Genomic DNA, 26405 nt, shown 5'->3' with positions numbered 1-26405 from the left:
TATCCCTATTTTAACCGAATAGTCATGAGTATAACTAAGCTGACTAACCACATCTCCTATATTAGAGTAACAAGTCACCGATCACGCTCTAAAGTGGGTCAAAGTCAAGCTGCAAATGCTCGACTTTATGTGCAAATCGATGACTTCCTTCAAGAGAGAGTTGAAGCTATAAATATCTATCTAGAGGATTAGGTCAAGACATCAATTATTCATATCTCAGAAATAAAAAGACTTCATGGTTAGCTTATTGCACACATAGTCACCTCTAATGTACTCACCGCAAATACAAATGGATAAGGAAGTACATAGTTTAATCATCACTCTTAATATATTGCGAATAATTATTAACAGTATTAACCCTCTATGATTTGAAATTATTATAAGAGTGCATTGATTGTAACAAAAAGATTCCTAACCTTAAACTTAGTAAAATAATTTGTAAAAATAGTCACATAAAATGCACATTACTCATAAATAGTTTATTATGAGTTATATTAAAAATTGTAAACATCTCCACAAAAGTCGCAAAACTCCATAAATCCATATAAGATTAATGTTTAGCCCCACTTCCTCCACCAATACCAGAACCTGTTCCAGTACCAGATCCTTGCCCAGCTCCAGAACCTATACCAACCCCAATTCCAATACCAATTCCTATACCAATTCCTCCTCCACCACCATGACCTCCACCACCGCCTAAACCCGTGCCACCTCCACTTCCTGCACCACCACCCGCACCAAAGCCTCCCCCATGTCCTGAACCTCCGCCTATTCCTCCCCCTTCTCCACCTCCTCCACCACCGCCACCGCCTACTCCTCCTGAACCTCCGCCAATACCGGCTCCAGCTCCAAATCCACCACCATGTCCTGAGCCGCCACCAATTCCACCTCCACCGCCACTACCTCCTCCACCACCACCACCAATTCCTCCTTCGGTTCCGCCACCTATACCACCACCAGCACCAAATCCACTTCCTTGTCCTGAACCACCACCTAATCCACTTCCACCACCACTACCTCCTCCCCCACCACCTCCAAGACCTCCCCCGGCTCCACCACCTACACCTCCACCGGCTCCAAAACCTCCTCCATGTCCCGAGCCACCACCTAATCCACCTCCACCACCACTACCACCTCCTCCACCACCACCAATGCCTCCACCAGCTCCAGTACCTACGCCTCCACCAGCACCAAAACCTCCACCATGGCCTGATCCACCGCCTAATCCACCACCCCCGCCACTTCCTCCTCCCCCACCACCTCCAAGACCTCCTCCGGCTCCACCACCTACACCTCCACCAGCACCAAAACCTCCACCATGGCCTGATCCACCGCCTAATCCACCCCCACCACCACTTCCTCCTCCCCCACCACCTCCAATACCTCCTCCAGCTCCACCACCTACACCTCCACCAGCGCCAAATCCTCCCCCTTGGCCAGATCCACCACCTAATCCACCTCCACCACCACTACCTCCTCCTCCACCAGCACCACCACCACCACCAAGACCTCCACCACCTCCAAGTCCTCCACCAGCACCACCACCACCTCCAAGACCTCCTCCAGCACCACCACCACCTCCAAGTCCTCCACCACCACCTAGACCTCCTCCCGCACCACCGCCGCCGCCAAGACCTCCACCACCACCAAAGCCTCCTCCTCTTCCACCTCCACCTCCAAAGCCACCACGACCACGACGACCACCCCAACCTCTACAACGAGGTCCACGTCCAAATCGACAATCATCTCCAAATCTTTCTTGGTCAAGCTTGTGATCACCAAGAGTAAGAACACTAAGATCAAGAACAATACAAAGAAGTAGAACACTCACAGAAAGCCATTTCACTTGAAAGCCCATAAATGTCCAATTGAAATGAAAAACTCCTTCACACGTTTTCTTACACTTTGCTGCTCTTTTGTTTCTTTGATAAGCTGTCACTTTGCTGCTCTTGATCTCTTGCAGATATTGTATAATGTGTTCTTATAGGCTTCATCAAATATCAGTGTGTATTAAAGTTCCCGTGTTCTGAGCCGTTGGGGGAGTAGGAGGAAGCATTAAAGGATAACAAGTGGAACAATAATGAAATTCAAAAGTCCAACGTGGACTCTGGTTGCATGTGGTAACCTAGTAGGATCACACTTTTTTGCATTTCATAATAATGCAGATCATTTGTTTATGATTTATGCATAAGCCCACGTTGAATATTTCCCTTCATACATGTATATTGATTTTGCAAAAAATGTAAGCATAAAATGAGCTTCCTTCTAAATATGGTCCCGAGAAAACAGTGTATAAAACTGTTTTTTTACTACAATAAAGTATATTTATTAGGGTGTAAAATTTGCAATAGTTGTACAGTTTTTATCCCATTATGGTAACCATTCATGTTTAGGCTGGATTGCACATGATTTGAATATAACTTGGTCAACCCTACCGACGAATGTTGTCTTCCAAGCTACTTTTCTGAGTAAAATTAAATTCGCCCCACTACTTTTCTTAGGTATTTAATTTAATTCTTCACTTCACTATTTTAGAATTTATTTTATATCTACAATAGAATAAATTTTATCCACGGACCACAAATGAATATATTACCAAACAAACTTACTACTTCATTTTTACATTTTCTCAAAAAAGAAAGTTAATTTTTACATGTTTATTTTGTATAAGAAAATATATCTACTAATGTATATATAATTAAACTGTTACTTATCTAAGAGCATTTAGATAAGATAACATAATTTTTTTTCAATTTAATTAAATATTTTTAGTTTAAAAAACTCTAGAAACTCTTCACTATAATTTTTTAGAGAATTAATTGTTGTAGTTGTATTAGCGTGGAGAGAATATTTAATTTATTCATAGCACATTAAACTAATACCCATTTATAATTCATTTATAACATTTAGTTTTTAATATAAAAATAGTTATGACACAAACACATCAAATATAAATAAAATATCGGTTATTTGTTTATATTTAAAATAATAAATTGGTTATGTTTATTTTTGTTTATAAATAAAACTAGGGTACTTTCTTTTGACTAATAGTTCTCTTTATTTGATGTAATTAGGTATGGACAAGAATCCACTGTCTAATCCAAACCGAGAGCTTCTAAGTTTTCTTCTCCTCTCATCATCACTCACGGTCACCTCACATAAACACCCTTGGTCTACCACCATCACTCACAACCATCAACTCCACCACAAAGAACAACAACACCACCAGCTCCACCACGAAGAAGAACATCACAACCACCATACTACATCCACGCTTAGGGACGGAGCTACATACATGGTTATGCAGGGCCATGCCTCCACTAGAATTAAAAATTTAATTCTATTATACTATTTCTTTAGTAATACTAATGATAGTGTACTAAATACTTATTTCATTTTAAAATATATTCTAAAATAATCTATTAAATGATATAAATATTTTAATATGCGGAATGTTTTCGTCTTATCTTTATTATTCTATATTTTTATTAGAATTAATGAAAAATTAATGAGCTATGAACTATCAGATGATTTGTGAAGATAAAATATATTGTATAATTATAAATAAATAAATAATTATTAGTAATTTTAAAATAATAAAAAATATTTAAAAAATATTTAATATTTATTTATAAATAATATATTATGGTTTTAGTATAACAAATTTATAAATTTTGTCCCCACATATTAAAACTCCTGCATCCGTCCCTGCTCATCTTTTTTTGTTACTCACCTTCACGGCGAACAACACCACGACGACAAACAATACTACTGTTGTAAATTATTAACAATTAATAATCTTGAGTGTGTTCCAAAATGATAAGAAAATATTCAAGTGAAGATTAATTTTGAATTCATTAATAGGCAACACTTGTGAAATGTTGTAGTAGGTTTAAATTTAGAAATATGCAACACTTATGAAGTGTTGCAGTAGGTTTGTATTCGAAAATAGACAAAACTTCGTGAAGGATTGCAGAATACAAAACAATACTACCTTTGAAAACTATTGTTGTTGGCAAAATAGTGCAGTATTTGATAAAAGTGTTGTTGTAGGCGAAACAATTCAACAATTGAAAAGTTCTACCGTAGGCGAAACAATGCAACACTTAGCAAAAATATCGCTGAAAGTGTGTGTTTCATCGAGGGTTGCAACCTTATAAAACAACAATAGTTTGGCCTATGTTGTAACACCCTAAACCCCGCACATAATTTATCACGTAAATTAAATATAAAATAAAATCACGTAGGGTGTCACACATGTTGATCCTATGTTCCTGATAACAAAAGAACAACAAGATCAATAAAACAAAATGCGGAAATAGAATTAGAGGTTTTACCTCTAGCCATTGTTGCAGTGTTGTGAGTGCACTGCCTTTGATTCTTCCAAGCTCTTGCTCTCTCAATATAGATGGTGTATTTCTTTTCTGATGAGAGAAAGCTTTGGGGACCAAAGACTATTTATAGGCTTGATTCTACCATCAAGAATTTAAAGCCACTAAAACTCATTACCACCCAATAAAATGGTCATATCAATTTACATTAAAACCAAAATAAATCATACCCTTTTCAGAACCAAAATCCCAAAATTATGGACCACATTAAAATTGGTTTTTTTATTATTAATAATTATTATAATAAAAATAAGAAACTGTTACATTCTCCCACTTGATCCATAGAACTGATTATTGGCATAAATGAGTCATGGAAAACTTACTCAAGAAATAAATATGTGAATCATAGAGAGAGTCCCACTTAAAGCGAGTAGTCTCATCTATGTATTACAACATGTCTATTTTCAAGCATATATCTGTAATATGGTAACTAACTTGATGAATAAACCAATGTTTACTCTTGGTCCAGATGTAACATATTTTCTCAAACTGATGTGCGCATGAAAATGAGAAAACATCACAATATAAGAGTTTTATTAATAAGCTGTATGTATACAATCATAAGGAGGACCCAAGTTCCATGTTCTCTACATGATCCTTAAATTGTATTGGTGGCATGCCCTTAGTCAAAGGATCAACGATCATTAAATCAGTACTAATGTGATTAATAACTACTATTTTATCTTTAACTCTTTCTCTAATGGCTAAATACTTTATGTCGATGTGCTTGCTTCGAATTCCACTTTTATTGTTCTTAGCCATAAAGACAGCTGCTGAATTATTGCAAAAAATCTTCAGAGGTTTAGAAATAGAATCCATGATTCTAAGCCCAGAAATAAAACTCTTAAGCCATACACGATGAGAAGTAGCCCCAAAATAGGAGACAAACTCGGCGTCCATAGTAGAAGTAGCAACCAAGGTTTGCTTAGTACTTCTCCATGAAATAGCTCCACCAACCATCATAAAAATATATCCTGATGTTGATTTGCGAGAATCAACACAACCAGCAAAGTCGGAGTCTGAATAGCCGATCACATCAAGATTGTCCATCTGCCTATACATTAGCATGTAATCTTTTGTTCCTTTAAGATATCTCAACACCTTCTTTGCAGCTTTCCAATGATCCATACCTGGATTACTCTGATATCTTCCTAAGATTCCAACAGCAAATGCAATGTCGGGCCTTGTGCATACTTGAGCATACATAAGACTTCCAACAACAGAAGCATATGGAATGTTCTTCATTTGTTCCCGCTCAAAATCATTCTTAGGGCATTGATTCAAATTAAATCTATCGCCCTTGACAATGGATGCAACACTTGGTGAACAATCTTTCATTCTAAATCTCTCTAAAACTTTATTGATGTAGGTTTCTTATGATAGACCCAAAATTCCTCGAAGTCTGTCTCTGTGGATCTTAATGCCAATGACATAAGATGCCTCACCCATATCCTTCATATCAAAGTTTTTAGAGAGGAATTGTTTCACCTCATGTAGAAAACCTTTATCATTGGTTGCAAGTAGTATGTCATCCACATACAAAATGAGAAAATAAATTTTACTCCCACTGACCTTCTGGTATATACATTGATCCATGGGGTTTTCAATAAACCCAAATGAGGATATCGTTTCATGGAATTTAAGATACCATTGACGAGAGGCTTGTTTTAACCCATATATGGATCTTTTAAGCTTGCAAACCAAATGCTAACCACTATTAGAAGAGAAACCTTCAGGTTGTTTCATATAAACCTCCTCCTCTAAATCACCATTAAGAAAGGCTGTTTTCACATCCATTTGATGCAACTCAAGGTCAAAATGTGCAACTAATGCCAAGATGACACGAAGAGAATCTTTCTTAGATACAGGAGAAAAAGTATCAGTGTAATCGATTCCCTCCTTTTGAGTAAATCCCTTAGCAACGAGTTTGGCCTTGTATCTCTCAATGTTGCCTAATGAATCTTTCTTGGTTTTAAAAACCCATTTACAACCAATGGCCTTTGCCCCATTAGGTAACTCTACAAGATCCCATACATCATTGTTTTTCATGGAATTCATTTCATCATTCATGGCATCATACCACAAATTTGACTCTTTGCAACTCATGGCTTGTCTAAAGCTCTCAGGATCATTCTCAGCTCCAACATTATAGTCAGATTCTTGTAGATACACAATGTAATCATTAGGAATAGCTGATTTTCTTGTACTAGTAGATCTTCTTAATGTTTGATCAAAATTTTCTTGTGGATCTTGTTGTTCAACTAATTATTCATTATCTTGATGACCAACTTGATTTACTGGATCATCAGTAGCTTGTGGAGTCTCGATGATTGGTTGATCAACATCCATTTGAACTTGAGGGATGTTGTAAATAGTAACCAATCTATTACTTGAAGTGGAAGGTTCATACTCTATATGATCATGCACATAAATTGAACTTTTGATTTGATCGCTCCCACTAGTCAAATGATTTTCAAGAAACTTTGCATTTATTGACTCCACAATCCTAGTTGTATGAGATGGACAATAAAATCTATAACCTTTATACCTTTCAGCATATCCAATGAAATACCCACTAATGGTCCTCGGATCTAGTTTCTTTTCTTGTGGGTTATAAATCCTCACCTCAGACGGACATCCCCAAACGCGCATATGTCGTACACTCGGCTTCCATCCTTTAAATAACTCAAATGGTGTCTTTGGGACAACCTTGGATGGAACTCGGTTTAGAATATACACAACCGTCTTTAGTGCTTCATTCCACAATGATTTAGGAAGATTAGAGTTGCTAAGCATACTCCGCACCATGTTCAATAATGTTCGGTTTCTTCTTTCTGCAACACCATTTTGGTTCGGAGAACCGAGCATGGTGTATTGGGAAATAGTCCGTGTTCTTGAAGAAACTTAGCAAATGGACCAGGTGCTTGTCCACTCTCAGTGTATCTACCATAGTATTCACCACCCCGATTTGATCTCACTATCTTTATTTGTTTTCCACACTGGTTCTCAACTTCAGCCTTAAAGACTTTGAAGGCATCCAATGCTTCATATTTATTGTTAAGCAAATAAATATTCATATATCGTGAGTAATCATCTATGAAAGTGATGAAATATTTCTTACCATGTGCATCCATATCATGACATCATATGTCTGTATGAATTATTTCTAATATACTTGAACTTCTATTGGCACCTTTCTTAGACATGTTGGTCTGCTTTCCCTTAATGCAGTCAACACAAGTTTCAAAGTCACCAAAATATAGAGTATTAAGTACCCCATCTTTTACTAACCTTTTAATTCTCTCTATGGAGATATGTCCTAATCTCCGATGCCATAACATAGAAGAATTATCATTAATATTACACCGCTTAGTGCCAGTTTGAACATGCATTGAACTATAAATGGATTCGATTTGTAAATTAATACGATAAAGACCATCAGACAATATACCATTCCCAACATATTCCGAATTATAAAATAATTCAAACAATGTGTCTTTAAAATTAAAGGAATATCCAAAAGGTACAAGTCTAGAAACTGAAATCAAGTTTCGTGAGAAACATGGTACATAAAAGGTCCTTTCTAATTTCAAAACAAAACCATTATTCAAAATTAAATTGCAAGTTCCAATAGCTTCCACATGTGAGCCCATCCTGCTTCTTAAAAGGACAGTCCGCTCACTTCCCACTGGCTTCCTTAGGTTTTGCATACCCTGTAAGAAATTTGTTATATGGATTGTTGATCCAGAATCAATCCACCAGGTGTTAATATTAACATCGGTCATATTAGATTCATAACAAACAAATGAGAATAAATTACCTTTCTTCTCAAGTCATTCTTTGAATCCAGGGCATTCCTTCTTCATGTGTCCTCCCGTTTTACAGAAGTAACACTTTGCTTCTTTCTTGATATCACCTTGCGGTGGTATTTTGAATTTCCCTTTCTGATTAGCTTGTGACTTGTCAGTTTTGAAAGCTATGTTCTTCCCGCGAGTGCTTGTCAGCAATGCACTCTCACTATGTTCCATTACAAGCCTTTCTTCTTCCTGAACACACATGGTCATTAATTCATAGATTGATCATTTGTCTTTACGTGTATTGTAGGAGATCTTGAAAGGCCCATACTGAGACGGAAGAGAGTTCACAATATAGTGCTCCAGGAAGGAGTCAGACATATCAACCTCAAGTTTCTTAAGTTGAGCTGAAATGTCACGCATTTTCATTATGTGCTCACGCACACTTTTCACACTGGTGAGTCGGTAGGAGGAAAATTTCATAATTAATGTGCTTGCCAAAGCCTTTTCAGAAGTGACGAACTAATCGTCAATGGCTTTCAGCAAATCACAGACATTCTCATGTTGATCGACAGAACCACGTATTCCACTTGTGACCTTAGTCTTAATGAACATCACACTGAGCCGGTTGGATCTCTCCCACCGCTCATATAGTGCGATTGCAGCTGGAGTACTTTCATCTGTAATTGTAGGTGGTTCGTCTTTCCTAATAGCATAATCTATGTCCATCCATCCTAGATGGAGGAGAATTCTTTCCTTCCACACCTTATAGTTATCTCCTCTGAGCTCGGAAATATCACAGCGGATATCAGAAAAATTAGCAGGTTGAGAAGCTAAAAAGATAAACAAAATTGATGTCAAAAGTTGAGGCATAAATATTATCCAAATTGTATGTATTATCAATATAAACATACCATAAAATAAATCTTGCAACATAAAAATTACCCGTGGGCTAAATTTTAATGTAAGAAGATTTTTAAAAAAATTGCGATAGATTTTTCAAACCTCAAACTTTACGTGCATGATATAATTTTATTTTTTCTATCCAAAATTAATACTTTATGATAAAACTATCAAATTATGTACCAATTCATAATTTCTGTGGGCAAGTTATGAAAATATTTTGACATTTTATCCTAATTAATCATACAAATATAATAAAAATTCATGTAGGATAAAATTCATTATACCACGTATAATTAATTACAATTTTATGCCTAATAATTTATGTGATCTCAAAACTTAAAAAAAATCATTTCAATTAATTTAAGGATGCTGTGGTTAATCCAAATTAATCAAAATTATAACGATCACTAGACATAGTAACTCAATTATATGAGAGAACAAAATTAAATAAATAAGATCTCTTATACAATTTCTTAACAAAATAATAACATTATAAATCAATTTTAATTTATGCACAAATTTAATTCAAAGATTAAATAATAAGGCATAATAATCAGTAAAAATAAAATCATATGAATATGAACAAAATCAAAATACATGTTTAACAAAACAGCCCAGCGGTAACATTCATGAATGTCATGGCTCTGATACCAAATGTTGATCCTATGTTCATGATAACAAAAGAATAACAAGATCAATAAAACAAAATGCGGAAATAGAATTAGAGGTTTTACCCCCAGCCATTGTTGCAGTGTTGTGAGTGCACTGCCTTTGATTCAGACATAGTGCTCCAGGAAGGAGTCAGACATATCAACCTCAAGTTTCTTAAGTTGAGCTGAAATGTCACGCATTTTCATTATGTGCTCACGCACACCTTTCACATTGGTGAGTCGGTAGGAGGAAAATTTCATAATTAATGTGCTTGCCAAAGCCTTTTCAGAAGTGACGAACTGATCGTCAATGGCTTTCAGCAAATCATAGACATTCTCATGCTGATCGACAGAACCACGTATTCCACCTGTGACCTTAGTCTTAATGAACATCACACTGAGCTGGTTGGATCTCTCCCACCGCTCATATAGTGCGATTGCAGCTAGAGTACTTTCATCTGTAACTGTAGGTGGTTCGTCTTTCCTAATAGCATAATCTATGTCCATCCATCCTAGATGGAGGAGAATTATTTCCTTCCACACCTTATAGTTATCTCCTCTGAGCTCGGGAATATCACATCAGATATCAGAAAAATTAGTAGGTTGAGAAGCTAAAAAGATAAACAAAATTGATGTCAAAATTTGAGGCATAAATATTATCCAAATTGTATGTATTATCAATATAAACATACCATAAAATAAATCTTGCAACATAAAAATTACCTGTGCGCTAAATTTTAATGTAAGAAGATTTTAAAAAAAATTGCGATAGATTTTTCAAACCTCACATTTTACGTGCATGATATAATTTTGTTTTTTCTATCCAAAATTAATACTTTATGATAAAACTATCAAATTATGTACCAATTCATAATTCCTATGGGCAAGTTATGAAAATATTTTGACATTTTATCCTAATTAATCATACTAATATAATAAAAATTCCTGTAGGATAAAATTCATTATACCACGTATAATTAATTACAATTTTATGTCTAATAATTTATGTGATCTCAAAACTTTAAAATAATAATTTCAATTAATTTAAGGATGTTGTGGCTAATCCAAATTAATCAAAATTATAACGATCACTAGACATAGTAACTCAATTATATGAGAGAACAAAATTAAATAAATAAGATATCTTATACAATTTCTTAACAAAATAATAACATTATAAATCAATTTTAATTTATGCACAAATTTAATTCAAAGATTAAATAATAAGGCATAATAATCAGTAAAAATGAAATCATATGGATATGAACAGAATCAAAATACATGTTTAACAAAACAGCCCAGCGGTAACATTCATGAATGACATGGCTCTGATACCAAATGTTGATCCTATGTTCATGATAACAAAAGAACAACAAGATCAATAAAACAAAATGCAGAAATAGAATTAGAGGTTTTACCTCCAGCCATTGTTGTAGTGTTGTGAGTGCACTGTCTTTGATTCTTCCAAGCTCTTGCTCTCTCAATATAGATGGTGTATTTCTTTTCTGATGAGAGAAAACTTTGGGGACCAAAGACTATTTATAGGCTTGATTCTATCATCAAGAATTTAAAGCCATTAAAACTCATTACCACCCAATTAAATGGTCATTTCAATTTACATTAAAACCAAAATAAATCATACCCTTTTCAGAACCAAAATCCCAAAACTATGGACCACATTAAAATTGGTTTTTTATTATTAATAATTATTATAATAAAAATAAGAAACCGTTACATACATTCATAACACACATGACCTGCTCCGTAACACGGGTTTCAACAATAAATTTCAATACACACATTTGTGATAAGGATGTTTACACGACATCCCACTTATCTGAATCATATCTGGGATGTTTATACGACATCCATCTCATCTGATCGGTATTATATATTCACATAATAAGACATTCATGACTTGTCACTGCATGCTCACTTCCATTTTAAAGTATCATCGAAGCAGAATTATCATCACAGTTGTGGAAGATAAAGCAAGTAATAACATCTAGTCTCAACTTCAATTGTAATAACAAAATAAGAGAGTTGTAATCAATCAACTAAACATCTTAAGAATTCTCAACAACAAAACTAGTCTTATGACTTCAACATAATCAGACATAAGGAATAAAATAAGCGTTTAACCCAACCTGATGTTACATGATCAGAGTAAGGTACCACTAGTAAATGTAACAAAATAAAGAAGTAATCTAAGAGCTACCTTCCACTTACTTCAGCAATACTACTCTTGAGTATTTGCACGATGCCCATGTAAAGGCAACATTCAAACAGAAGTGGTGAGAATTCATTTCAATAATAACGATATAGAATGAAGAATAGAGTACAACATCTACACAATCATGCATAACGATATATCACATTCTTACATCCAAATCATAATCATCATCATACACGAAAACTTCTTAATTATCAGCAACATCATACAAAACCACATCTCAATTATCATTAACATCATATGCAACAACATCTTATCCAACAACACATCAATAACAACCAATACAAATGCAACACTTATGCAATATACTCAACACCGACTCGACATGCATGTGGTATGTAACACCCCGATAAAATATGATAATTATTTAATTCAAGTTAATAGTATATTTATTAATTTAATTAAATAATTGGAATATTATTTGGATTATTATTATTGGAATAATAAAGTTGGAATATATATAAAGAGTTCCATTTGGTAAAAAGGGTTTTTTTCACGTGAAAACCAGAGAAGCGACAAAAAGTGAGAAAGGGCAAAGAGGAAGAGCAAGAGAACAAGGGTTGAAGAAGGGAAAAGCTTGAGGCTAAAGGATTTGCCGGATTAACTCAGGTAAGGGGGGTTTATCGTCGTTTAATGGGTATTATGGGTTAACATGTAATGGGTAGTAATAAGCCATTGAATTGACCCTAATTGGGATGAGGAATGCTGTAAATGGTGATGAATAAGTTATGTTAAAACTGTAATTGAATCTATATGTGGGTGAGTCATAAATTTTTGGACGTGTAGCTTTTTACGGAATTGAAATCGGAGGTCCGAAAGTCCTCCGACGGCGAAAAATGCGAGAAATCTGCATTCTGTTCGTGTTAGCGCAGGAACAGCTTTCTGTCTTGCGTTAACCGGTTAACCCAGGGCGTTAACCGGTTAACACTGTTATGAATTATGAGAAATTGCTGTCTGTCTTGCGTTAACCGGTTAACCCAGGGCGTTAACCGGTTAACACTGTTAAAATGTGCCAGGAAGCGTGTTCTGTGTTGCGTTAACCGGTTAACCCAGGGCGTTAACCGGTTAACACTGTTTGGAAAGTGGAAAATTGATATTCAAATATTGTGTACATATTTGACGTTTGGCCTATATTGGTGTATGATATAGTAGGGATCATTTCCCGTTGTTTTGAGCAGTATAGGTATTAGTAGAGTGTGCTAATACTGTGATTTATTATTTGGCATGACATGATATGCTTCTGTGATAAATATGCTGATAATGTATGATGATATGCATAATGTTGTGAATATATCTATTATGTATGCAATTGTGGATGGACTGTTTATGGCTTAGAGTGTGAGCATATGTCCATTGTAGATTGTTGTTGATGGTTGCATGCTAGGTGATTTAGCGTGCATAGTATGGCCTTTATGGTGGTAGCTAATTCCCATGGTGAGGAATTAGTGAGTGAGTTATTGTGGATTGTTGTTGATGTTTGCATGCTAGGTGATTTAGCGTGCATAGCATAGCCCTTGGGGTGGTAGCTAATTCCCATGGTGAGGAATTAGTGAGTGAGTCACTAGGTCTCAAATGAGTGGGACTAGTGAGCTTGGTAGCCGTATCTGGGTTTGATCGGTGAGGTTGAACTATGTGTTCACGAATAGTCGGTACCGCATGCATGGAGTTTCATTGCATAATGTATGTATGGCGTATAATATGAATGGATGTATTCCAATATTATACGTGTGTTATGTGTTGGGTTGAGTATGATTATGATTTTGAGTTGATGTTGCCGTTGCTGAATGTGTGATCTGATTTGGGTGATGAAATGTGTTAAATTACTTAGCATTACATGATATTTTATAATGCTTATTATATCGATTGAGGAACTCACCCTTACAACTATGTTTCAGGTAACGAGCAGTGATTGAGTAGAAGCTAGTGCTTGGAGTCTAGTGTAGTTCCTTAGTGGGTCATGCTCTGGTAGAAGTAACATCGGGACGGGATGTTTTACCTTGTTTTCATTTGGTTGTTGAATAATTGTACATGTAATGTGTTACATGGTTTGCATGATTGATTAGATCTCTATCCGCTGCGAATTGTGCAATGTTTTATTTTGATTAATAAATGAGCATGACAAGTTATTATGGTGAATGGTGTGAAGTGTCAAGTGTGACACCCTTAAATTGCATATTTACTCTGATTTATATTTTGTTGAATTAATTAATTATTGGGGTATTTTAGAAGGGTGTTACATTAGTGGTATCAGAGCATAGTCGGTCGAGTCGAGTCGTAATTATTCTGTTCCCCTGTACGGGATAGGTGTTGTGTAACCCTATCAGTACTTATTATTTTAGCTTGTTGGGTTTTCAGAATAGAGATGGCTGGAAGAGGTAGAGACGATGCTGCGATTGCTGAGGCTCTGGGTATGCTAGCTGGAGTACTTGGAGGAAATCCGAATGTTGTGGGACTGGGAGCTGCTCGTCAACTGAGTGAGTTCCAGAAGAACAATCCTCCAATGTTCAAGGGAGCATACGATCCAGATGGTGCTCAGAAGTGGTTGAAGGAGATCGAGAGGATCTTCCGAGTGACTGAGTGTGCCGATAACCAGAAGGTCAGGTTCGGTACGCATATGCTGTCAGAGGAAGCAGATGATTGGTGGGTTGCTGCCCGCACTGAGTTGGAAGCTGCTGGGGGTGCTGAGATCACTTGGGCGGTGTTCAGAGAGAGATTCCTGAGGAAGTACTTTCCAGAGGATGTCAGAGGAAAGAAAGAGATAGAGTTCTTAGAATTGAAGCAGGGCAACCGGTCTGTTACTGAGTATGCTGCTAAGTTCACAGAGCTGTCGAAGTATTACACTCCCTATGATGAGGCTACTGGGGAATTTTCAAAATGTGTGAAGTTTGAGAACGGGTTACGTCCCGAGATCAAGCAGGCTATTGGGTATCAGCGGATCAGAGTGTTTTCTGACCTGGTTGACTGTTGTAGGATCTTTGAACAGGATACCAAGGCCAGAGCGGAGAGCTATCAGCAGAGGGTTGATAGGAAAGGCAAGAATCAGAATGATCGTGGAAAACCGTATGCAGCTGGCAAAGGTTTCCAGAGACAGAGTGGGATGAAGAGACCTAGTGGGGGAGACTCCAGTGCCCCTGCTAAGTGTTACAGATGTGGTCAGGCTGGACATCGTATCCATGAGTGTATCAGTGCTGAGAAGAAGTGTTTCAAGTGTGGGAAAGGTGGTCATTTGGCTGCAGAGTGCCGGTCGAAGACTGTGACTTGTTTCAACTGTGGAGAGGTGGGTCATATCAGTCCACAGTGTCCTAAGCCGAAGAAAGAGAATCAGTCGGGAGGCAAGGTCTTTGCTTTATTGGGTTCTGAGACTTTTGCAGATGATCGTTTGATCCGAGGTACGTGTTATATTAATGGCTTTCCTCTCGTAGCTATTATTGACACAGGTGCGACTCATTCCTTTATATCTTTGGATTGTGCTGTGAAACTTAAATTAGAGATATCTGAGATGCATGGGGTATGGTGATTGATACTCCTGCGAAGGGTTCAGTGACTACTACTTCAGTTTGTTTAAATTGTCCTTTAAGTATTTTTGGTAGAGACTTTGGGATGGACCTCGTGTGTCTTCCACTAGTGCAGATTGATGTTATCCTGGGTATGAACTGGTTGGTGTTTAACCGAGTTTATATCAACTGTTTTGATAAGACTGTGATTTTTCCTGGGATTGAGGAAGGAAAGAGTTTGTCTCTATCAGCAAGGCAGGTGAATGAGGCAGTAGCAGATGGGGCAGAGTTGTTTATGCTGTTAGCGACTTTGGAGGCTAAAGATAAACTGGTGATTTGCGATCTAGCCGTGGTGTGTGATTTTCCTGATGTGTTTCCTGAAGAAGTGAATGAATTACCGCCAGAGCGTGAAGTTGAGTTCTCGATTGATTTAGTACCTGGTACTAGGCCGATATCGATGGCTCCGTACCGTATGTCTGCTGTTGAGTTAACTGAATTGAAAAGTCAGTTGGAAGATCTGTTGGATAAGGAATTTATTCGTCCGAGTGTGTCACCGTGGGGCGCACCAGTGTTATTGGTTAAGAAGAAAGAAGGTACTATGAGGTTGTGTGTGGACTACAGGCAACTGAATAAAGTGACGATCAAGAATCGGTATCCTTTGCCGAGGATTGATGATTTGATGGATCAGTTGGTTGGCGCGAGTGTGTTCAGCAAAATAGATTTGAGATCGGGGTATCATCAGATACGTGTGAAAACTGAGGATATTCAGAAGACTGCTTTCAGAACAAGGTATGGACATTTTGAGTATTCTGTAATGCCTTTTGGTGTGACTAATGCGCCTGGGGTATTTATGGAGTATATGAATAGGATTTTCCATCCGTACCTAGACAAGTTTGTTGTGGTGTTTATTGACGATATTTTGGTGTATTCGAAATCTGAAGAAGAGCATGCTGAACATTTGAGAGTGGTTTTAGGAGTTCTACGAGAAAAGAAGTTATTTGCTAAACTGTCTAAGTGTGAATTTTGGTTAGAGGAGGTTAGTTTTCTTGGTCATGTGATTTCAAGAGGTGGTGTTGCTGTTGATCCTTCTAAGATAGAAGCGGTATCTAAGTGGGAAGCTCCGAAGTCAGTTTCTGAGATAAGGAGTTTTCTTGGACTTGCAGGTTATTATAGGAAATTCATTGAGGGATTTTCTAAGTTGGCGTTACCGTTGACGATGTTGACTAGAAAGGGGCAAGCGTTTGTTTGGGATTCAAAATGTGAAGAAGGTTTCCAAGAGTTAAAGAGAAGGTTAACTACTGCTCCTATTCTGATATTACCAAGTCCATCAGAACCATTTGAGGTTTACTGTGATGCTTCATTGTTGGGTTTGGGTGGTGTTTTGATGCAGAATAAGCAGGTTGTAGCTTATGCTTCGAGACAACTCAAGGTTCATGAGAGGAACTATCCGACACACGATTTAGAGTTGGCAGCTGTGGTATTTGTTCTGAAGTTATGGAGGCATTACTTGTACGGGTCAAGATTTGAGGTTTTCAGTGACCATAAAAGTTTAAAGTATTTGTTTGATCAGAAAGAGCTGAATATGAGACAGAGGAGATGGTTAGAGTTTCTGAAGGATTATGACTTTGGTTTGAATTACCATCCGGGTAAAGCAAACGTAGTGGCTGATGCATTGAGTCGGAAATCATTGCATATGTCTATGTTAATGGTTAAGGAATTGGATTTAATTGAGCAGTTTAGAGACTTGAGTTTGGTGTGTGAGAGTACTCACAATAGTGTTAAATTGGGAATGTTGAAGTTAACGAGTGGTATTCTGGATGAGATTAGAGAGGGTCAGAAATCCGATGTGCTTTTGGTTGATAAGTTGACTCTAGTGAATCAAGATCAAGGTGGTGAATTCAGAGTTGATGAGAATGGTGTTTTGAAATTTGGTAATCGGGTGTGTATTCCGGATGTTATCGAACTTAAGAAGAGTATTCTTGAGGAAGGACATCGTAGTGGCCTGAGTATTCATCCTGGAGCTACGAAGATGTATCATGATTTGAAAAAGTTATTTTGGTGGCCGGGAATGAAAAGAGAAATTGCGAGTTTTGTTTATTCTTGTTTGACTTGTCAGAAGTCAAAGATTGAGCATCAGAAGCCGTCTGGGCTAATGCAACCGTTGGCTATTCCAGAGTGGAAGTGGGATAGTATCAGTATGGATTTTGTTTCTGGTTTACCGAGGACAATTAAGAATTTTGAAGCTATTTGGGTGATTGTTGACAGATTGACAAAATCGGCTCATTTCATTCCGATCAGAATGGATTATCCGTTAGAGAGATTAGCTGAGTTGTATATTGAGAGAATTGTAAGTTTGCATGGTATTCCGTCGAGTATTGTTTCGGACAGAGATCCTAGATTTACATCGAAGTTCTGGGAAGGTTTGCAGAGGGCTTTGGGAACTAAGCTAAGATTGAGTTCTGCATATCATCCGTAGACTGATGGTCAGACTGAGAGGACGATTTAGTCACTGGAGGATCTTTTGAGGGCTTGTGTTTTGGAAAAGGGAGGTGCTTGGGATTGTTATTTACCTTTGATTGAGTTTACCTACAACAATAGTTTTCATTCGAGCATTGGTATGGCACCGTTTGAAGCTTTGTATGGTAGGAGATGTCGAACACCTTTATGTTGGTATGAGTCCGGTGAGAGTGCTGTGGTTGGACCGGAGATTGTTCAACAAACTACGGAAAAGATTAAGATGATTCAGGAGAAGATGAGGATTGCTCAGAGTCGTCAGAAGAGTTATCACGACAAGAGGAGGAAGTCACTTGAGTTTCAAGAGGGAGACCATGTGTTCCTTCGTGTTACTCCGATAACTGGGGTTGGTCGAGCTTTGAAGTCGAAGAAGTTGACACCTCGATTTATTGGTCCTTATCAAATTTTGGAGAGGATAGGGGAGGTAGCCTATCGTATCGCTTTACCGCCGTCACTTGCGAATTTGCATGAGGTTTTTCATGTGTCTCAGTTGAGGAGGTACATTCCTGATCCGTCGCATGTGGTCCAAGTAGATGATGTACAGGTGAGAGATAACCTGACTGTTGAAACATCACCTATGAGGATAGAGGATCGAGAGTTGAAGCAGTTGTGGGGTAAAGAGATTGATTTGGTAAAGGTAGCTTGGGGAGGACCAGCAGGTGGCAATGTGACTTGGGAACTTGAGAGTCAGATGAAGGAGTCTTATCCTGAGTTATTCGCTTGAGGTATGTTTTCGAGGACGAAAACTCTTTTAGTGGGGGAGAGTTGTAACACCCCGATAAAATATGATAATTATTTAATTCAAGTTAATAGTATATTTATTAATTTAATTAAATAATTGGAATATTATTTGGATTATTATTATTGGAATAATAAAGTTGGAATATATATAAAGAGTTCCATTTGGTAAAAAGGGTTTTTTTCACGTGAAAACCAGAGAAGCGACAGAAAGTGAGAAAGGGCAAAGAGGAAGAGCAAGAGAATAAGGGTTGAAGAAGGGAAAAGCTTGAGGCTAAAGGATTTGCCGGATTAACTCAGGTAAGGGGGGTTTATCGTCCTTTAATGGGTATTATGGGTTAACATGTAATGGGTAGTAATAAGCCATTGAATTGACCCTAATTGGGATGAGGAATGCTGTAAATGGTGATGAATAAGTTATGTTAAAACTGTAATTGAATCTATATGTGGGTGAGTCGTAAATTTCTGGACGTGTAGCTTTTTACGGAATTGAAATCGGAGGTCCGGAAGTCCTCCGACGGCGAAAAATGCGAGAAATCTGCATTCTGTTCGTGTTAGCGCAGGAACAGCTTTCTGTCTTGCGTTAACCGGTTAACCCAGGGCGTTAACCGGTTAACACTGTTATGAATTATGAGAAATTGCTGTCTGTCTTGCGTTAACCGGTTAACCCAGGGCGTTAACCGGTTAACACTGTTAAAATGTGCCAGGAAGCGTGTTCTGTGTTGCGTTAACCGGTTAACCCAGGGCGTTAACCGGTTAACACTGTTTGGAAAGTGGAAAATTGATATTCAAATATTGTGTACATATTTGACGTTTGGCCTATATTGGTGTATGATATAGTAGGGATCATTTCCCGTTGTTTTGAGCAGTATAGGTATTAGTAGAGTATGCTAATACTGTGATTTATTATTTGGCATGACATGATATGCTTCTGTGATAAATATGCTGATAATGTATGATGATATGCATAATGCTGTGAATATATCTATTATGTATGCAATTGTGGATGGACTGTTTATGGCTTAGAGTGTGAGCATATGTCCATTGTAGATTGTTGTTGATGGTTGCATGCTAGGTGATTTAGCGTGCATAGTATGGCCTTTATGGTGGTAGCTAATTCCCATGGTGAGGAATTAGTGAGTGAGTTATTGTGGATTGTTGTTGATGTTTGCATGCTAGGTGATTTAGCGTGCATAGCATAGCCCTTGGGGTGGTAGCTAATTCCCATGGTGAGGAATTAGTGAGTGAGTCACTAGGTCTCAAATGAGTGGGACTAGTGAGCTTGGTAGCCGTATCTGGGTTTGATCGGTGAGGTTGAACTATGTGTTCACGAATAGTCGGTACCGCATGCATGGAGTTTCATTGCATAATGTATGTATGGCGTATAATATGAATGGATGTATTCCAATATTATACGTGTGTTATGTGTTGGGTTGAGTATGATTATGATTTTGAGTTGATGTTGCCGTTGCTGAATGTGTGATCTGATTTGGGTGATGAAATGTGTTAAATTACTTAGCATTACATGATATTTTATAATGCTTATTATATCGATTGAGGAACTCACCCTTACAACTATGTTTCAGGTAACGAGCAGTGATTGAGTAGAAGCTAGTGCTTGGAGTCTAGTGTAGTTCCTTAGTGGGTCATGCTCTGGTAGAAGTAACATCGGGACGGGATGTTTTACCTTGTTTTCATTTGGTTGTTGAATAATTGTACATGTAATGTGTTACATGGTTTGCATGATTGATTAGATCTCTATCCGCTGCGAATTGTGCAATGTTTTATTTTGATTAATAAATGAGCATGACAAGTTATTATGGTGAATGGTGTGAAGTGTCAAGTGTGACACCCTTAAATTGCATATTTACTCTGATTTATATTTTGTTGAATTAATTAATTATTGGGGTATTTTAGAAGGGTGTTACATGGTACCAAATATGAACACTCAGGTTCATCTCACTCCATGATCCCCACCATAGGATCAATTTCCTCTTGGAACCGAAGCACACCAAAATCGCTACCATCACCATAGGTAACGCTTCACTAATCCCCCATAATAGGAATTAGCTACTCGCACTCGATCCATCACAATGGGATCGAGGCTCACCAAAACTCGTTACCATCAACATATGTAACACTTCAATAATCCCTCATAATAAGAATTAGCTACTCACACCTGATCCATCACCATAGAATCGAGGCTCACCAAAATTGGACCAAAGCCCGTACACCAATATGCATGACTCTCAAATAACATGCATCAACACAATAAGGTTCACCTAAAGAATCCCCACACACATCTCATCATTTATGCATCACATCATTCATCATGCAACAACCAATTCATTTTACCACGTGAATAATATCAACAAACATAAGCAACTCGTCAATATCTTAACATCATCGACATAACAACATAATTATCAGACCATGATATTACAACAATGCAACGATTCATCAACCAAACGTAGAAACCAATAAATTTTTTAACATACTAGGCATGTTAATATTATTAAAACATCTCAACAATCACTAACATGTTATAGGTATGATCATTAGCTTTCTAACGCTTCAAACGGCATCAAAATCGGACTTACAAAATAAAAGTTATGACCAAAATCGTCAGGATGTGTCAACAATTTATTAACCGAACGTATGAACAAAAACTTCACCAACATAGTAGGCATAGGAATAATACTCAAACAATTAACTTATCACCATAACATTATATATATTAGAGTTATCTTTCTAATGCTTTAAACCCCAATCCAAAATTATTCACGAGTTGAAAGTTATGATCATAACCGTGCACGAAGGCATTACTAAAAAGTTGTTGTTTTCTAAAATTTCCAACACAATTTTCATCTTCTTCAACCCCTAAAACATCCATGAAATAATCACCAAAATTATTTTATCCATGAAACAAAGTTATATCTCTCTATTTCAGATATTCAATACTTCAAACGGCACTCGATTTGGACTTACGGATCAAAAGTTATGGCCAAAAGGCTCGCGATTGTGACGGACAGAATGCAGAATTTTCTGCGTTTTTCATCGTTGGAGGCCTTCTGGACCTCCGATTTCGATTCCGTAAAAAGTCAAACGCTCATAAAATTACAACCCATGCAATAATATAATTATCTAAAGTTAATTTGCAGTTTTAACATAATTAAATCATTTAATCACAATTTTAAGATTATGCCTAAAACCTCCGAAATTGCAACAATGGTGGATATATGTTCAATCATAAAAATAGAAACATACACGCACATAAGGGACACATAATTCATCATATAATCATCATATAAAAACCATCATAACATCCAAATTCAAAATTATGAATCAAAACACCCAACTCTAAGAAGGTTAAAGGTTCCTCCATTCCACCCTTCTACCATACTCTTTACTATTGGAACAAGTTCTCACCCTTACCTTAGATTTTTCAACAAGATGCACACTTCAAGCTCTAACAATTGAGTTTTCCTTTAGCCCTAACCCTTGCCTCTTCTCACCATAAAATTATATTTTACATAAAACCCTTCAAACTCTCTTACTAACTTTTTTATCATTAACCTAATCCCCCCTCAATTAAGAACTTCCACCATTGCCCTCACTTATCATCTTATTTACCACCATACCCCTCTTGGCTCTAATTTCTTTTAATAAAATAATACTAATAATATTCTTCTTTTTCTCCCTACTATTTCTACTCCTCTATTTTATTTCAACCAATTAAATAAAATAATTATAGGCTAATTATTAAAAATTCTCATTATCCCCATTAAATAAGTAAAATAACTAAATTTCATTATTTAATTAAGATGCTCATATTCTAGTTATTTTATTATTTATTTAATTAATTCGAATAAAACACTATTTATTTCAATCACTAATTAAAATTCTAATTAATTATCAACAACTATATCAAACTCTTACTCCCTCCATACTTCTATTTCAAGGATACCTACCCCCACAATCATACACAATTAATTTAAAACACCCATTAATCATATAAAAATTGAAATAATTCAAATTAATTAATTAATTAAATTTGGGGTGTTGCTGTAGGCGAAACAATGCAACAATTGAAAAGTTCTATTGTAGGCGAAACAATGAAACAATTGAAAAGTTCTATTGTAGGCGAAACAATGAAACACTTAGCAAAAGTGTTGCTGAAAGTGTGTGTTTCATCAAAGGTTGCAACCTTATAAAACAACACTAGTTTGGCCTATGTCGCACCTCGAAAAATGAGAACACGACTTTCACAAATCACGATCGCACGCTCGCGGGATGGGATGAACAGAGTCGCCACCGAACTTTATTTATTCTCAAAGAGGGAAAGAGGAAATATCGATAAAACCCCTAAAAAGGATAAGATATGGTCATCGCAACCAATATCAGGGTTCGAGAGCCGGTTATGCAAGGGGAAAGTATTATCATCCCTCACATCCGTTGTACTCAACGGGAACCATTTAGTGAGTTTCTATTTGAATGTTAACTTATGTTAGTTTACGATCTTCTACTTATTTGGGATAGAAAAAAAAACAGAAGAGAAATGTTTTTGAATTTTTATTAATGAGAAAGGACTTAAAAAGGTTTTTATTGTTAGAGGGAAAAGAAGAAAAGGAACTAAACCTAATTTTTATTAATGAGTCTGATAAGATTTCACAATCCTGCTCCTATGTATCTCCAGGTGCAGTAGAGAATTCAAGGCTTATGTAGTTCTAGGTAGAAAATGTTTTGTTTGTTGGTCGATTTTAGCGAAAGATATCTTGTATTAATCAACGGAAAACATTGCTTTACCTAAAATAGGTGAAGAGAGCGTGTTTGCATCACATTGAATGGATTTCTAGGTATCATCATTCACGGGAAAAAGTCACTTATCTCAACTCAAAGATTATGGGTAAAGCATTACTTTGCATCATCTTAAGACAAGATGTCTTTCGTTTATGAAAAGTTTTCTTTAAGATCACATGACGGCGAGAAAAGAAAGTTTAATTGGTTGGATGTATTTTATAGGTGAATGACAAATGTTTGATGAGAACGAGACCTAAGCCTTGAGATCAATCAACCGGGGTTCCGCCGGAATGCTAGATTCCAACAGTCTTTTTTCATTCAAGGTTATTATGAAAATTGTTTCATGGACAATAAACGCTTGATAAGAATCAATTGTTCAAAGAGTTGCGCCAGAATGCTTGATCCCAACAGTCCTTATTTGTCGAAGTTGATTTAAGTGTTTTAAGAACGAAAGAAAAGAATGAATGGTTATCAAAAGATGTGTGTCTTGAGACCGATCATTCGAGGGTTTTGTTGGAAAGATTCCAACAGTCCTCTTCTTTCGAGTTATTTTCAGAAAAAGTTTTAATATCATGTTTGGTTGAGAAAAATCACTCGATGTTAATCGAGGTTTGATTCGTATTAACTTGAAAATGATTTATAAAATGTTTGAAATTATGAAAACTATCTTGATATTGATCAAGAACTCATTGTAAGAAAGCTCAAGGGTAAGCCACGGGACCAGAATCCGAATTGAAATCAAAAGCAAATTGAATTTAGCTCTAAGCTAACTTAGAGTGGATTCATGTCGGAATCACTCTATGAGAAGTCGCGCATAAATCTATGCGTCCAAACGATTTTTGAAGGCTAAATTGAATTTAAGCTTCGAAATCGTAATGCAATAAAAAAATTCACTAACCACTTAATAATTAAATGAAAATTAAACAACTACAACTAAAACTAACTAAATAGTTAAAAATCTAACCAATTGATCAATTAAAAAATAATCAAATCAAAATAATATACCAATAAATCATGGGGTTGAACAATAAGTGTGAGTCTAAATATATGACAAAAGCCCACAACTTCACCCATATTCATTTTATAAAAACTAGCGTCTAGACGGGCACTCTGTGCCGGTCTGTCCGCTTTTCTAATAAATGCACGTGAAAATATATATGATATTGTTTTATTTAATGTTAATTTTAATTGGAAGTTATATAATAAATTAATAGTAGGAAGTTATGTGAAAGATGATAATAGTGGTTTCAATAAAAGTTATTAGAAGTTATTATGTAAGTTACGTAAGGGTAAAATTGGTAGAAAAATAGGCTACACCAAAACCAAGTTTTCCTTTTATATATTGTTATAGATAAAATATAATTATTAAAATAAATAATAATAATAATAATAATTTAAAAACTAGGGAATCCTATGTGCCACGTGTCTCATGTTTACTTGTGGGTGGAAGATATTTCGCTGATTTTTATACTAATTTGCTTTTGTTATTTTGAATTGTGATTTTCTGATTGGTCAAGAGATGATCCTATGTGCCACGTGTCTCATGTTTATTAGTGGGTGACAAATATTTTGCTGATTTTTATATTAATTTTCTTTTATGTAGCTTTTTTTCTTCCAATTTTTCCTATTAACTCACTATTATTCCACTTTACACTCTTCATAATAAACAACTATAGACACTTAAAAACCTTCTACCATCTCATATTTTAGTTTTTTTATATTAAAATTATTTTCAAAAAAACTGCAATAACAAAAGGTCATAGAAAATGCATCAATGAGTAAAAATTGTTTTACGGTTATATCAAAATAATTAACTTTCCATTCCCTTTTAATCCATTTATTTAAGAAGAAAGAGAATGAAAGAGAGAAAGAAAAGAAAATTAAGATAAAGAAAAGAAAAGAAAGATACTTAACTTCTATGCGATTTAACCTAATTGTAGAAAATATTCATAAAGAACAAAAGAGAAAAAAGAGAATGAAGTCAAGACAAATGGTGGACAGGAGGACAGTGGAAACTACTATTGATATTTGATATGTTTGTAACCGTTTCTCTAATTTCACATAATTTAATTTTAATTCTCTTTAATTTTAATTTCTCTTATTTAAAAGTTATCTCATGTAACATGACAAAATTGAGAAAAATATATGGAGATGTTCAATTGTGCAAAGTAAAAAAAAATGATAATTTAGAGCAATTTGATATGTTCAACATGTCTGGAGTAACACAAAGAAGCAGTTTATCTCATATTGTTATTTACTTAATTATCAAAAGAAAGAATATGGATATAAAATGATGGAAAATTGTGATGTCGGGAAACAAGAAACAAATGAGAAAGAATGCACCATTTATTATTATTATTCCTCTTTTTCTCTCACTCTCTCATTTCCTTTTTATTTCTTCCATCTCGGATACTTTATTCATTTTTTTGGTTTCCGTTGATACATCATTTAGCGTAGACAATTGCATTTAACTATTTTTGTTATTTTCTTTTATTAAAAAGTAGTTACGGTGCAATTTTCACATTCATTTTGAATAAAATATTTTTTTAAATAAAGATTTGATGTTTTTTAAGTAAAAAAATAGAAGAGGAAGAGATATATTGAATATTTGTAAATTAATTGTTTTTACTTTACTTTTATTGAGATGGATTGCAATATTTACGTTGTAAAAATTATAAATATGACTCAATTTTCTAATAAGTGTTATTGATAATGTATTTTATTGTACCATTCAACACTGTTTTCAGGCTTTAAGTTGATTTAGTTGGAGAAATTCCTTATAGAATTATTGTATAATTATTTTGAGGGTTGTGTTGGATAAAACCTCGGTAGAAACAAGTTTTTCTCTAGTTTTTAAACAATGTTCTGCTTGAAATCATTGTTGT

The 26405-nt window shown here is 35.9% G+C and overlaps 1 protein-coding gene and 1 pseudogene across 1 annotated transcript; both read right to left on the bottom strand.

Moving 5' to 3' along the window:
• LOC127104218 (uncharacterized) overlaps positions 1–26405 on the bottom strand; it is a 127501-nt pseudogene that overhangs the window by 65063 nt on the left and 36033 nt on the right.
• On the bottom strand, positions 260–2209 carry LOC127106099 (glycine-rich cell wall structural protein 1). The gene has a single exon (XM_051043380.1). It carries the CDS (start codon positions 1856–1858, stop codon positions 551–553), a length of 1308 nt encoding a protein of 435 aa, XP_050899337.1. The 5' UTR covers positions 1859–2209; the 3' UTR covers positions 260–550.

This window comes from Lathyrus oleraceus, chromosome 7, assembly GCF_024323335.1.
Source record: "Lathyrus oleraceus cultivar Zhongwan6 chromosome 7, CAAS_Psat_ZW6_1.0, whole genome shotgun sequence".
Lineage (NCBI taxonomy): Eukaryota > Viridiplantae > Streptophyta > Magnoliopsida > Fabales > Fabaceae > Lathyrus > Lathyrus oleraceus.
Note: the sequence above shows the minus strand (reverse complement) of the source record. Positions and strands in the feature narration are given on the sequence as shown.

Coding starts and splice junctions, on each gene's coding strand:
- LOC127106099 (XM_051043380.1), bottom strand. CDS start 1,858: ATGGGCTTTCAAGTGAAATGGCTTTCTGTGAGTGTTCTACTTCTTTGT.